Raw genomic sequence first — 15,160 nt, forward strand, 5'->3', positions numbered from 1 at the left:
TGGGGCCTGAACTCTGGGTCTGGGCACTGTCCCTCAGCTCTTAACCAGGTGCCCATGGCTCACGCCTGTAATCCTAGCTATCAGGAAGCTGAGATCTGAGGATCATGGCTCAAAGCCAGCCCAGGCAGGAAAGGCCGTTGAGATTCTTTATCCCCAATAAACTACTAGAAAACCAGAAGTGGCACTGTGACATAAGTGGTAGAGAGCTCGCCTTGAGTTGCAGAGCACAAGGACAGCGCCCAAGCCAGAGTTCAAGCCAGTCAAGGGGTGGGGGGGAATGCTAGTGCTCTACCACTTGAGCCATAGTGCCACTTCCAGCTATTTCTGCTTCTGTGGTGCTGAGGAATGGAACCCAGGTCCTCATGCCTGTGAGGCAAGCACTCTACCACCAAGCCACCTTCCCAGCCCCCCAGAGTTCAAGCCCCATAACAGACAGAAAGACAGACAGAAAGAAAGAAGAAAGAAAGAGACAGGAAGGAAGGAGAAACGAAAAGAAAGGAAAAGAAAAGAAAAAAGAACAGTGCCCAAATTTCAACCCTTTAGAGGGGATTAGGGTTGGGGTTGGGGTGGGGGTGGGGGAGTGAACTTGAACTTGACTGTATACCATAAGGTGTCTGTTACTGAGGTGACTGCCACTAGAGGGCACCCACGGGCAACAGTTCATTTCTTCCAAAGTGATGTTTCTCCCCTGTGGAGAAGCTGTCAGCTTTTCTGAGCCATTAGTGTGTGTGTGTGTGTGTCTGGTGTGTGTGTGTGTGTGTGTGTGTGTGTGTGTGTGTCTGGTGTTTTTACCGTGTTCTGGTTGGTGTTTTTACCGTGTGTGTGTGTGTCAGCTTTTCTGAGCCATTAGTGTGTGTGTGTGTGTGTGTGTGTCTGGTGTTTTTACCGTGTTCTGGCTGGTGTTTTTACCGTGTGTGTGTGTGTGTGTGTGTGTGTGTGTGTTGGGGCTGTTTTCTGATTTGGGGTTTGAGCAAGATGCTATTCATTGATTCATGTCAAAAGGTACACCACACTCATAGGAGTGGGGCCTGTGACAGCATGGCCAGTAATGCGGGGCGGGGGGGAGGAGAACAGAGGGTCTTTGTTGTTCAACTTTAGAGACTCTCATCAGTTTCTCTTTGTTCTCTAATTTCTTATGGGTTTTAATTTGTTTGGTTTGGTTTTTTTGTTTGTGGTACTAAAAGTTGAACCCAATGCCTGGAAGCATGCTAGGCAAGGGCTGCATTACTGAACTACATTCCCAGGGTTTTTTTGTTTTGTTTTGTGCCAGTTCTGGGGCTTGAATTCAGAGCCTGGGCTCTGTCTCTGAGTATTTTCGCTTAAGGTTACCACTCTACCACCTGAGCCAGAGCTCCATTTCTGGCTTTTTGGTGGTATAGGAGCTAAGAATCTCATGGACTTTTCTGTCTGGGCTGGCTTCCAGATTTGATCTTCAGATCTCAGTCTCCTGAGTAGCCAGGATTACAAGCATGAGCCACCAGCACCTGGCTCTTTTTTTTTTTCCTTTTTAATTGTAAAAGTAAGTTTTACCATCTAGTAGAACAGTATAGAACATCTGCTCTTCAAATGTGATCCTGTGGCCACTTCCGATATTTCTAGGCCAGCTCGAGCCCTGTGTTGTTCGTTTCTATGCACTTCATGACACTGTGTCCCACAACTTGTTCTTCTACATGGTGCCATTCCACATTTCACCCATCCACTACTATATTGTCTCTAGAGCAGCCAGGGATTCTGTCCAGCACTCAGCTGTGGCTGAGTTAGTGGTTAGGTTAGAGCTGTTAGGGAGAAGGTTGTGATAAACTCCTTTTGTGGTATGGTGGAGTCTATAGGATAAATTCCAAGGAGAGAAAGTTCTGTGTCTGAGGTTAGGGATGCTTTGTTTTGAGTCATCCTTCCCAGTTGGCCTTCTGAAATACTGTACTCTTTTACCTGTTCACCATGAGCATTAAAACAACAATGACAACTGGGTGCCAATAACTTACACCTGTAATCCTAGCTACTCAGGAGGCTGAGATAGGAAGATAGAAGTCCAAAGCAAGCCTTGTCAGGAAAGACTGTGAGATTCTTATCCCAGTTAACCACCACAAAGCTGCAAGTGGAACTGTGGCTCAACTGATAGAGCCACCAGCCTTGAGTAAATAAGCTAAAGGACAATGCCTAGGCCCTGGAATTCAAAATCAAGTACTATCACAAAAACAAATACAGAACAAAACAACCCCCCTCAAAATAACTAGGCATCACCAACAGGTTTTTTAGGGAAACCCAGTTTAGAAGATGTTAAAAGCTGCCTTCTTTAATTCTTGTCCTGGTTTGGTGACATAGTTTTATTTGGCTGCCCCCTGGAGGTATTCTTTTTTTCCCTAGAGAATACTCCTATAAAGTCAGCCTCCAGCAAGTGCAAAGGCCCAGAGAACAGACTCCAGGGTTCTGACCAGGTTATATATCTTGCCTTTGTTGGTTCAGCTCTAGAAAGATACAAGGGACTTTGTAGTTAAGTCCAGCAAAGTACTAAACCTTTATTGACTGTAACTTTTGTATATTATAGTAACTAGTATATGTGTTGAAACCTTTCAAAATCAGTGCTTCCCCTCAGCATGGGGAGGGGTGGAGGTAATGCTATGATGATTTTACTTTCTTTGGAGACCTCATGTCCTTTCTGTTCTTCCAAAGGATCCTTAAGAATTCTGAAGAGTCCCATGGGTAGAGGGCTTTTCTGTGGCCTAGAAGGTCTCCTGAAAGTGTTTTGAATAACTTTTAGCTTTACAATGAGGCCTCCAGTATTAGTTTGGGAAGGGATTTCATGCCAGAGACCCAGATTTGACATTCATGATCCCTATGGCTTTTTCCTGAGTTTGTTCTAAACTTATGCCTTTTATCTTGTCCTTTTATCTCCTTAACCCCCCCTCCCCCCACCCACCCACCCCGACTCTGCTTGGTTGCATGTAACTCCATTCCTATCTAGAGTGTGGATCAAGCCCTTCTTGGCTGTTCATCCTTTTTGTTTGCTAGGACTAGGGCAGAAGAGCAAGGTGGACACCCAAAAAGAGAGCCTGGGAGCTTCTGCAGAAGGATCTGCCCCACCCCTACCTCCTAATTTCTCCTGGCTTGCTCCAGGTTGAGGGGGAGGCCTCTTTCTAATTACAAGCTCTGCCTAGCCTAATTACAGTGGACTAATTTGTTAATGGCTTTGGGAACTGAGAAACTTCCCTTTGGGAAGTGTGGCAGCCCCTGGATCTAGGCAGGAGAGCTTGCTAGAGAGCATTGTGGAGGAATTGAGTGTGAAGCCCTATGGGGGTGGACAGCGTCAGACCCTCAGTCTAGCTGCCATTGTAGTATGGGTCTGTCTGCTCTCTGAGAATCCCAAGAGCCTGGTAACAGGCACCAGCCTGGACGTTGTTGCTTTCATCCTCTTTAAACAAGGGATCCTTGCTGGGTGCCAGCAGCTCATGCCTGTAACCCTAGCTTGTAAGAAGGTTGAAATCTGAGGATCATGGTTTGTGAGACTCTCTCTCTTTTTTTTTTTCTTCCCAATCCTGGGACTTAAACTCGGGGCCTGCAAACTGTCCCTGAGCTTCTTTTGCTCAAGCTAGCTCTACCACTTGAACCACAACACCATTTTTAGCTTTTTCTGTTTATACTGGTACTGAAGAATCAAACCCAGGGCTTCATGCATACTAGGCAAGCACTCTACCACTAAGCCACATTCTCAGCCCAAGTCTTTTATCAGTAATTAACCATCAAAAATCCAGAAGTGCCACTGTGGCTCAAGTGGTAAAGCACCAGGCTTGGGCAAAAAAAGCTAAAGGGACAGTGCCTAGGCCCTGAGTTCAAGCCCCGAGCCAGCTTAGTGAAATACTCTTAAAAGACTTCCTTTGCATTAAGGTGACACCCATTTAGTACAAACATCAGAAAATTCAGAAGGCAAGAGAAAACCTTCTGTAACTAAACCTCAATGACTTTGACCCTAAGTGTGTATAGACATTGAGATCAAGAGTTTCAGCCGGGAGAGTTTCAGCCGGGCGCCAGTGGCTCACGCCTGTAATCCTAGCTACTCAGGAGGCTGAGATCTGAGGATCTCGGTTCAAAGCCAGCCCAGGCAGGAAAGTCTGTGAAACTCTTATCTCCAATTAACCACCAGAAAACTGGAAGTGGCGCTGTGGCTCAAGCAGTAGAGCACTCGCCTTGAGCTAAAGAGCACAGGGACAGCGCCCAAGCCCAGAGTTCAAGCCCCATGACCAACCCAAAAAAAGAAAAGAGATGAAGAGAGTTCCATACCTGTGCCTGTGTGTTTTCTGACTCAGTTCACTGTTCCCACAGGGAAGTCCCATCTGGCCATTGTGCAGAAGGTGAACAACGAGGGTGAGGGCGACCCCTTCTATGAGGTGCTGGGCCTGGTCACCCTGGAGGACGTCATCGAGGAGATCATCAAGTCTGAGATTCTGGATGAGTCGGACATGTACAGTAAGTTTGGCCCGCTCTACAAGTCCAGAATCCATTTCCAGCTCAGATCTGAAATCTTGTGTCCCTAGATGGGAAGGCCCGACATCTTGAGCAAGACCTAGTCCCAGATGCCCAGTACTGGCTGCCATAAGCAAGGAATTTGGTATGGAATGCAGTGAGAGGAGGCTCTCTTTGCCCCTCCTGTTTGGGATAAGGTATGGGAGCTGGCCTGGCACCAGTGGCTCCTGCCTATAATCCTAGCTACTCAGGAGGCTGACATCTGAGAATCGCAGTTCCAAGCCAGCTTGGCAGAAAGCTCCATGAGACTCATCTCCAATTAACTACCCCCTGCCCAAGCTGCCCCCTCCCCGCCCCCTAAAAAAAAGTGGAAGTGGAGCTGTGGCTGAAGTGAAAGAGAACTTGAGCAAAAACAAAACAAAGCCTCTCAGGGACAGCATTCAAGACCCAGGACCAGCACACACACACATCCAAAAGCCACGGGAGCTGGAGAGCAGGTTTCCTAGTCCTTGGAGATCAGTGTTCTTAGTTTCAGGTCCTTTCTCTTACAGCTGACAACCGAAGCCGGAAACGGGTGTCTGAGAAGAACAAGCGTGACTTCTCAGCCTTCAAGGACACTGACAGTGAACTCAAAGTAAAAATTTCACCACAACTCCTTCTGGCCGCTCATCGCTTTCTGGCATCAGGTAAGACTGTGTGGAGGACTATTTATTGTTGGTGGAAACAGTCACAGAGGCAAAAATCCTGTTCCTCTGGCCACTTCCCCCCTAGGAAGGCTATGAAACAAGTGTAGGGACACAGAGCCTTCTTAGAAGAATCCAGGCATCCCTCCCTCCCTGGGACCGTCCTGCCGATCTTTGCTATGAGTAGCTCATCTTTCAGACTTGTAAGCAGTGTCTGAGTGTGTTGAAAATAAGCACTGGAAGCTGGGTGCCGGTGGCTCATAGCTGTAATCCTAGCTACTCAGGAGGCTGAGATCTGAGGATCACAATATGAAGTCAGCCTACACAGGACTCATCTCTAATTAACTAGCAAAAAGCTGCAAGTGGAGCTGTGGCTCAAGTGGTAGAACACCAGCACTGGAGTGATAAAGCTAAGGGACATCATCCAGGCCCTGAGTTCAAGCCCCAGTATAGAGACCAAAAAATTACAAAAATACAAAAAAGACAGAAACCAAGCACTGGGAACACCAGAGGGAGCATCTCAGGCCCATCGGAACCGGTGAAGACGTATGGAGAAGGGACCCTTCCACTGGCCATATACCTCTGGAATGCAGCACATACCCCTTACCCCAGCTCACCGGCCTTGAGAGCCTGCATTCAACTCTGTTGTCATCTCCCTAAATCTCCATACATGTGCTAGTTCCACAGGGGTCTCTGAAGACCAGTGATATTTCTCTCTTTTTGCCCATGATCCACAGCTCCCTTCAGGACCTGGTAAAAAACAAAGAAACAATAAATCCTGTCTTCTTACCTCTCTTTCATAATCCAGCTTCCTTCCCAACTCTCACTTACCGAAGGTGCACTGATTCCTGTTACTTTATTTTTCTTACTACGAGGTTGGTAAGGATAATGATAATTATAGGAATATTTATAAAGTACTGTCTACATGCTAAAAACATATCTTGAACTGCTCTGTGCGTATTATCCCATTTGAACACAGGAACCACCTGTGGGACTTTAATCCCTACATTACAGATAAGAAAATCAAGACACGGGTTCAGTAATTTACCCAAGGTCATTGGTTGTTAGCACAAAAGTCATCCTTCAGGTCTGTGCAGGCAGACAGACTTGAGTCTAAGCAGTCAGCAGCCAAGTGCATGCAACCTTTCTCAGGGAGATGGAAACCACAGGGGTGGCCTGTCGGGGAGGGAGCTGTCATAGCTGGGAGTGGCTGCTGCCATTCAGATGGCAGCTCCCCTGTGACTCTGCTTTCAGAGTCACTAGGCCTGGGCCCTGTGTGAAATCTCTTTTCTCTCTCTCTCCCTCCCTCTCTCTCTGTCTCTGTCTCTAGAGGTATCCCAGTTTAGCCCCTCTTTGATATCAGAGAAAATCCTGCTGCGACTGCTCAAGTACCCAGATGTCATTCAGGAACTCAGGTTTGATGAACGTAACAAATACTGTTCAGGCCATTATCTGTACACCCGGAACAAGCCAGCTGACTACTTCATTCTCATCCTTCAGGTGAGTTCCCCCAACCCTGGGCCAGGCTAGTGGTCAGCTTGCTCCCCGTCATGGAACCTCTTCGTGCCCCTCTTGCTTCCCTGAGAGGCCGTACTGAGCTCTACAGGCCTCTGGAGTCAGCTCTTCCTCCTGTAATGCCCTGTTTGCTCAGGCTTCACCTCTTTCTGTGGTTGTAACTCTGACTCTGTGTTCTTGCAGGGGAAGGTAGAGGTGGAAGCAGGGAAGGAGAACATGAAGTTTGAGACTGGCGCCTTCTCATACTATGGGACCATGGCCCTGTCCTCTGTCCCCACTGGTGAGTTCTTATGCTGGGTTTATGCAGACCTCCAACATGTGGAAAGTGAGGGGGTTCCAGAGGCCATGCAGGCCTCTGAGTTGTTGGGCCTGGAGGAGCAGAGTATTTTCCCCTTTAGAAGCCCAAAGGGAAGAGAAGAAGGGGTGTGTCCTGAGATGGAGAGACCAGCCTGCTGTGAGAAAGGACTGTGCAGATATGAGGGACCTCTTAGGAAGCCCACACAGTTGCTGGTGTATAGCTGTGACAGGAAGTGGGAAAGGTGTTTGGCCTTTGAGGGGTAGCATGATGAGATTAGAATGGACCAGCAGGGGACCTTGGAGACCTTGGGGGCACTGCTGACCTTTCAAGTAGAGGCAAGTGTGGGGGGCGGGGGAGCGGGGCTGGGGTATAGGATTTGGGCGTCCAAAGTGCCAGTGTTAAGAGCCAGGCCAGGGCCTATTTGCCTGGGTGGGTTACACATGGATTTGGCTTTTGGTGGGGGTTCAGCCACTGTTTTTTGACCAGAGTTTGTTCAGATGAAATAGAGATTTGGGTGCAGCCCACAGAGGACTGATCTCCCTTAACAGTAGTCTTTGGAAAAATTTGCACAGACTTCCCCCTGTTTGAGAGGCTGTGTAGTGATGAGGAGGCTTGGTATTGTAGGCTAAGCTTGCCCTGCTCAGCCCCAGCCTGTGTGAGCATCTGACCTTGGGAGAGGCCCCAGATTCCTGCAGGGTGGAGAATAAAAGTCCCCTTTGGTATCTAGGAACAGGCTGTGATTCCTGGAGATCTCGTCTATGGTGCCTGTCACTATGTATTGACAAGAAGAACCCAGTGTTAGAAGTCAGGCACCCATGAATATAAACAAAGCTCATCCACTACATTGTCTCCCCTGCTCATGCGGAATCAGGGCGCTGCAGGGTTCTAGGGTAGGGGACAAATAAGGCTCATACCACTTGGGGAGATTTTTTTTTGAGACAGAGATTCGCTTTGGTAGCATAGGCTGGCCTTCAGCTCATGATCCTCTTGCCTTGGGGGCTTCCTGCCTCAGCCTTTTGCGTGTTGGGATTGTAGACATTGTGCCTGCTTAACGTCAGGAAAAAATCTTGTTCAGAGAAGCTGTGCTGCCACAGAGGACTGTCTGAGTTCTGGGCTCTGTCCTTCCACCTGTAAATCCTTAGATTCCACTTGAAGTGGCAAGAAGGAGAAATGATTCTGGGCAAACTTGACCAGCTCTGCCCTCTTGGTCTGCGCAGTATGTACTCCTCTGTCAGGTCTATCACCATCCTGTTCCTGTGGCTCTATATCCTGCCTCCTGACCCCACTCAGGTCACTGACCCCCTCCTCTTTGCTCTAGTGCCTTCTACCCAGGTGGGGTGTCCGCCTGGCAAGAGAAACTCTCTACTCTTCTGGCTCACAGGTAATGTGGCATGCTGGAAAAGTGAACACTGCCACCTGTTGCCCAAGTCATGCACTGCAGCTGTATTAACCTAGCCCTACAAACACCTGGGAGATCTCACCTGGGAGATCTCACCTGGGCACACTTGGGAGCCAGCCGGTACTTTGCTCTAGTATTTTGCTTTGGTGATGGAGCCTCCACAAAGATTCTTCAGTTCTTCAGAAGGCATAACCCACTCTCCCATATAAAAATCAACACACATACAAATACACCCATTCAGATGATAGGCTGAGTGCTCCAGGCTGCTCTCAAGCCTGGGCAAGATAGCATGACTTCTCATCAGCTTTCTGAAACCCTTCCCACCTTTCTGCCTTGCTTTCCAGTCAGTGGCTGTGGTCCATCTGGCGGCCTGCCAAACAAGGCCACAGTCCAGCAGGTAAGGGAGGAGCCCTAAAGTCAGGCTACCCTGAGAACCCTATCTGTAAGTTACTAGCTAAATCCTCCTCTGTGTTGACCTTTTCACATGGGAAGTGGCCCTGTATGCATTTCATAGAGCTGTCAGGCAATAAGTGAGAGAACTGATTTTTCTGAATTGCAACTAAAATATGGCTTCCTGTCAGAAAGTGTTTAGGAAAAGACAAAAGCCATGTACCACATTCCTCTGATATCTATCCCAGGAGACATGGGGACAGTACTGGACAGATACATCCTAGTTGAGGTTCCTTAGGATTCCTAGGTTTTAGAACCTGCTAGCACTAAAGTAGTGGTAGTGTGGATGGAACCCAGGGCCTTATCTTGCTAGGCATTTGCTCTACCACTGTGTCATACCCTCAGCCCTTCAGTTCTTTTATTTTTTTGCAGTTTTTTAAATCTTTTCTTTTTGGGAGGAGGTGGGAGTTGCTGGTCCTGGGGCTTGAACTGAGGGCCTGGGTGCTGTCCCTGAACTTCTTTTGCTCAAGCTATCACTCTACCACTTGAACCATAGCAGAGTCTCATGAACTTTCCTGCCCAAGCTGGCTTTAAACCATGATCCTCAGATCTTAGCCTCCTGAGTAGCTATGATTATTAGGTATGAGCCACCACACCCAGCAAGTTTTTTCTTAATGATTCTGAACACACTATATTATTTTGACACTCTTAAATGGACACTCTTAATGGAGGGCTGGGAATGTGGCTTAGTGGTAGAGCACTTGCCTAGCATGCATGAAGGCCTGGGTTCGATTCCTCAGTCCCGCATAAATAGAAAAAGCTGTAAGTGGCGTTGTGGCTCAAGTGGTAGAGTGCTAGCCTTGAACACAGAGAGGCTCAGGGACAGTGCTCAGGCCCTGAGTTTAAGCTCCAGGATTGGCAAAAAATAAAATAAAAAAATAAAAATAAATGGAAGCCAGGTGCCGATGGCTCATGCCTGTAATCCTAGCTACTCAGGAGGCTGAGATCTGAGGATCACAGTTCAAAGCCAGCCCATGCAGGAAAGTTTGTGAGACTCTGATCTCCAATTAATCACCAAAAAGCTGGAAGTGGCACTGTGGCTCAAGTGGTAGAGTGTTCACCTTGAGTTAAAAAGCTCAGGACAACTCACAGGCCCAGAGTTCAAGTCCCATGACCAACAAAACAAACAAACAAACAAATAAATGGAAAAGTGTGGATTAGAAGAAGTCACTCATCCTTTTTTTTTTCTTGGGTCTGGTCGTGGGGCCTGAACTCTGGGCCTGGGTGCTGTCCCTCAGCTCTTCAGCTCAAGGCTAGCGCTCTACCACTTGAGCCACAGCACCACTTCTGGCTTTTTTCTTTTTGCTTATGTGGTGCTGAGGAATCAAACCCAGGGCCTCAGGCACGCAAGGCAAGCGTTCTACCACTGAGCCACCTTCCCAGCCCCTGGTGTATTTCTTTCTAGAACTTTTATGACCGCTAATGCATCATAATTTGTTACTTTAAAATGCAATTCCTGGTGCCAACTTAGCAGGAGGGCACTTCTATAGCATGATTGAGACTGGTTTCAGTTTCCAGTAGTGAAGAATAAAAAAATAAAAGAAGTAAATTCAGCTCCTATTTCTGGGTTGTTAGTAAGCATTAACTAAAAAGCATTTTATTATCAAATAGTTACTGTGAAATATCATGTAGTACCCCCAGTTTTTCTGGTGGTGCTACTTAAAGTTAGTTATTTATACATGATCCTCTGTTGCTTGTTCCTGGATGAGATTCTACTACTCAGTCATAGAATAGCCAGCGTCTATTTTCCTACTTTTACAAGTGAAAAATCACAAAAATAGAGTATTACTTACTTCGGCCTCACTTGGATAAAGCCTGTATTCAGTTGAGCATGTTTGCTGTCTCCACTGGGATCGGGATAAGAGAGTCCAGTAGTTAGTAACTTAGTAGTTAATTAAATAGAAAATCAGCTCAGTACACTTCCTGTTTGAACAAGCTTGCATGCTTCACAATTAACATTTTTGTACATTTCATTGTTCTGTAAGGATTCTCAAAACTGAGTACTAAAGATGTGCAAAAATTTTGTGCTAGTTCCTCCTAGCTTTCCCTGTTCTTCAAGCTTGAGTCATTGCCCTTTCCTGGGTAGAGAGGCCTTCACTGCCCCACAGCAGGGATCTCTGAGTTTCTGTGAGAGGGAACTGTTTGTTGTCAGGCTGGCTGCGGGTGAGACAGAAGTGAGTAGCACGGAGTTCCATTCTGAGCCTGTCAGGTGCCGAACACACCTTTGACCCTCCAAGAGCCTTATAGGATGTGACAGCATTATATTGGGAACATGTTTTCATAATGAAAGAGTCCAAACTGTGTGTTCTTTTTTTTTTTTTTTTTTGGTCAGTTGTGGGGCCTGAACTCTAGGCCTGGGCACTGTCCCTCAGCTCTTCAGCTCAGGGCTAGCGCTCTACCACTTGAGCCACAGCACCACTTCCAGTTTTCTAGTGGTTTATTGGAGATAAGAATCTCATGGACTTTCCTGCCTGACGTAGCTTTGAACTTCGATCCTCAGACCTCAGCCTCCTGAGTTACTAGGATTATAGGTGTAAGCCACCGGTGCCCGGCTTGTGCCGGTTCTTTTTCTTTTGTGTCAGTATGGGGCTTGGATTTACTTAGCTTTTTTGTTCATGATTGGTACTCTACTACTTGAACCCTGCCTCCACTTCTGGCTTTTGGCTGATTAATTGTAGTTAAGAGTCTTCTAGATGTGTCTACTCAGGCTGGCTTTGAACTGCCATACTTAGATCTCAAGCTCTTGGGTGCTGGGATTATAGTGTGGACCACTGTACCCAACCTGTATGTTCTTCCTTTTAATAAGAATCTTTTGTCTAAAAGTATACTGCTTATGTCACTTGACATAAGCTGTTATTGAGAAAGGGATAGCAGCCATAAACTTTGTCTTGGGTTTTCTTTTCTGGCTGGTTGGCTTTAATAGACTTGTTAATATTTGTTGCATGACCCTTCTTCTAAATACCAACTCATTGGCTTTAAGGAGGCCAAACCTTGTGCAGTTAGAGCTTCAGCATACTCTTGCTTGTCCCCAAGAACGCTGGGTGGGCCAGGCCTTCAGACAAGAGTTGGAAAAGGTGTCAGCATGGCTCTCAGCCTGATGGCCTCTACTCTCCCCACAGACCGATCCCCATCCCACCCCGTCCCTCTCAGTCGCTCGGCCTCCCTCAGTTACCCAGACCACAGCATAGATATGTCGCCCTCCACCACCCTCACAAGCAGCTGTAACCAGTTTGGCAGCTGCAGCCTGGGCCAATACACCTCTGACTTCAGCGTCCGGGCACTTATGGACCTTCAGTACATTAAGGTAAGGATCTCTCACAGCCCTTCCCTCATGCTACAAGAGTCAGTAAAACCTTTCTTCATCCACCAAATCCAGACACTTCCTTCCCATTCTTGCCCCTATATTCGTGTGTGTGTGTATGTATATATATAAAATTTCAGTAATATATATTATAAAATGAGCGCACACGCAGATGTGTGCAGGTGCTTGTTCTGGGGCTTGAATGTAAGGCCTAGGAGCTGTCCCTCAGCTTTTTTGTTCAAGGCTAGCACTTTACCACTTGAGCCACAGCTTCATGCCCAATTTTTTTGGAAGATAGTCTTATGGGCCTTCCTACTCAGACTTCAAACTGCAATTCTCAGATCTCAGCCTCCTGAGTAGCTAGGATTTGGGTGTGAGCCCAGCCCTGCCCAGTGTTCTTTGCATGAGTTCTAGCCACCACTCCTGTTCAGGTTGTGTGTTGTGGCCTTAGTCTGGTCCGCTCCCCAGGCCCAGTCTGGCCTTGAGACCTGCCTCCCAGCCTCTGCCCTGCAATCTCATCCCCCTCTCTCACCTTTTTCAGATCACTCGGCAGCAGTACCAGAATGGACTGTTGGCCTCCCGCATGGAGAGCAGCCCTCAGTTTCCCTTGGATGGCTCTACCTCCTGTGCAGAGAACTTTTCTGAGAAGTCTCAGCTGTCGGTGGTGGATGAGACCACGACTCTTCTCAATGAGCGCAACTCCTTGCTACACAGAGCCTCTCAAGAGAGTGCCATCTGACAGGAGGGCCTGGGGGCCCCCCGCCCACCCTGCGGGGGCCTCCCTGGTGGGCCCACATGAAGACAGGGAGCCTGTTAGGCCAGAGGGGTGCAGGTAGATAGATAGCCTGCATAACTAAGCAGCCAGACAGTCCTACCTATGGGGACCTAGCTGCTGACGGGGACCTCTGAACAGCACTGTGGTAGTGGCTGCCCAGCCCTGGTCCAGTGAGGCAGTAGGCCAGCTATGTGAGCAAAGGCTGGTTTTTTTACTTACAGAATTTCTAAGCTAGGCTCATTGCTCCTCTTTTTAAATATCATTTTGGGAAGGGAAGACAGGGTTAAGGAATTTTATATTTAAAAAAAATTTTTTTCCAAAAAGACTTTAAGAGGGAGGGTTCTCACCCTAGGAAGCAAGAGCCATATTCTGCTCTGACATGATCTTCTAGTCCGAATCCTTGACTCTGGGAGCCGTGCTTCTGCTACCACCGTGGAGGCCCAGAGCCCATAGGAGAAGGGATTGGCTCTTCCTAGGAAGCAAAGAACCAAATGGCATTGAGATCAGCTGCCTGGACATGTGCACCAAGCCCTATCTGAGGTCACTGAAGCTGCAAACAGCTGGGTAACTGATCAGGGACATGATAACCCCAGCAACAGAGGGGAGCACATCTACTGCTGTCAACCACTGGATCAGAAATCTCCCAGAACTCTGTTGATGGCTCTCCTGGTGAGTCAAGGCTTGACTAAGGACCCTTCCCATCTCCCATATACTCCTTCAGACAACCCCCCTCCCCCCTGGGATGGGGCTGCCTCCAAGTGTTAGGCAGAGTGTTTGGCTTTACGATTGCTTACCTGATTCTCAGGCCCTGACCTCACTTTTACCAAAGGTTCCCCCCTTGATGGGGAGGGCATCTGCACCAGAGGTAACTTGTCTGCAGTCCTCCTTTCTATACCAGAAAAGACTCTGGTCATAGACGTCTGCATTGTTAGCAGTTAATTCTACTCATACCTACCTACAAGGAGGTCAGGCTCAGTTGGCCCAGGAAACCCTTTTCCCAGACTTATTTCTCATCTCCATACCCCAATCTCTCTGGGGAGTGAAGACAGGAGCTTGTTTGTCATGCCTTTTTCTCAGCTGCTTGCTGAGGTTTCTCTGATCTTATTTGTCCACTTAAGGAACCCTGGGAAATAAGGGATCTCGTTAAAGGCTTGCCACTGGCAGCCCTGGTTTCCTGTACTTGTGAGACCCTAGTGAGAGTGTGCAGCCTGGCCTCGCTGCAGCTGGTGGTACTGACAGCCCACCCCTGTGTGCAGCCCTGCCTCAGCCCTCTTCCCTGGGTTTTGGAATCAGGCCATGCTGTAGAGGTCCAGGCTTTCACTGTGGGGAAGCTGGGGCCACATCCATCTTGTTAAGTGGAATAGAAGCTGGGATGTGGTGGAGGAGATGCTGCAGGCTTTCTGCCTGAGTAGTTTTTATTTGTACCTTTCCTTAGCCAGTGGCATTGTCCTGTTGCCCAAGTGTTCTGCTCACTAGGTACCCAGTGAATCCTAACTCCTCGGAACAGGGTGTGTCTTGCACCAAGTGTGGCCCTGGCCAGACTGAGGTCATCCCCAGCACAGACTTTACTCCTAGAAGCTTGGAAGAAAAGGGTAATAAGTTGTCAACCAAAAGAAGAAAAATCACCTGACCTTTGACACTCCCCACCCCCACATAGGAAACTTAGTTTTCTACAAGAGCAGCTTGCTGAGTCCCAAAAGGAGCTAGCCCAGCTGTGTACCTGATTGTGCCAGGTGGAGCAAAACACGTTGGCCTGAGCCACGTGAGTAGGTGTGAGGCAAAAGGAACAGGTGCACACACTTCTGCAGCTACCTCTTTGCCCATGGTTACTACCAACTGACAGTCCCTCTCCCCTCCCCAACATCATCCCATTTACAATCACTTCTTGCAGAGGGTCATAATTATTTCCAAATATTACCGGTCCAATGACTTCCTCCTCCCAGTGCAATTTTTCACTTCCTATTCCAACCTCTGGTTCCTGGGCTGAGCCATACTCTGGAACTGACCTATTGTGCATGTCTCCCAAGTGAGACATTGCAATTGGCATCCAAATGGGTAGGCAAGTCACAGCCACCATAGCAAATAACTCCTATTTATTTTGCATAAAATTTTAATTTGTATATTTTTGTGATTTATTTTGGCATTGTTATGAGTTTGACTCTCGGGGAGTTTTGTTGTTATGACTCTTGTGTCTTTTGTCACAAAACAATGATAATATTTGCTGAACAATATATGGAATTTATTTTTGATTGGTAATAAAATGAAATATGTTTAAGTCTTG

The 15,160-nt window shown here is 47.7% G+C and overlaps 1 protein-coding gene across 1 annotated transcript in view; it reads left to right on the top strand.

Annotated features, from left to right (window-relative positions):
* The window catches only part of Cnnm4 (cyclin and CBS domain divalent metal cation transport mediator 4), a 49,359-nt gene extending 34,199 nt beyond the window's left edge, over positions 1-15,160 (top strand). Inside the window, exons 2-7 of the mRNA XM_013019885.1 lie at positions 4,318-4,461; positions 5,010-5,144; positions 6,472-6,641; positions 6,840-6,936; positions 11,923-12,107; positions 12,646-15,160. Of these exons, the coding sequence (XP_012875339.1) occupies positions 4,318-4,461; positions 5,010-5,144; positions 6,472-6,641; positions 6,840-6,936; positions 11,923-12,107; positions 12,646-12,843 (929 nt within the window). The 3' untranslated portion in view covers positions 12,844-15,160. The remainder of the gene's footprint in view (positions 1-4,317; positions 4,462-5,009; positions 5,145-6,471; positions 6,642-6,839; positions 6,937-11,922; positions 12,108-12,645) is intronic.

This window comes from Dipodomys ordii, unplaced genomic scaffold (assembly GCF_000151885.1).
Source record: "Dipodomys ordii isolate 6190 unplaced genomic scaffold, Dord_2.0 Scaffold47, whole genome shotgun sequence".
Lineage (NCBI taxonomy): Eukaryota > Metazoa > Chordata > Mammalia > Rodentia > Heteromyidae > Dipodomys > Dipodomys ordii.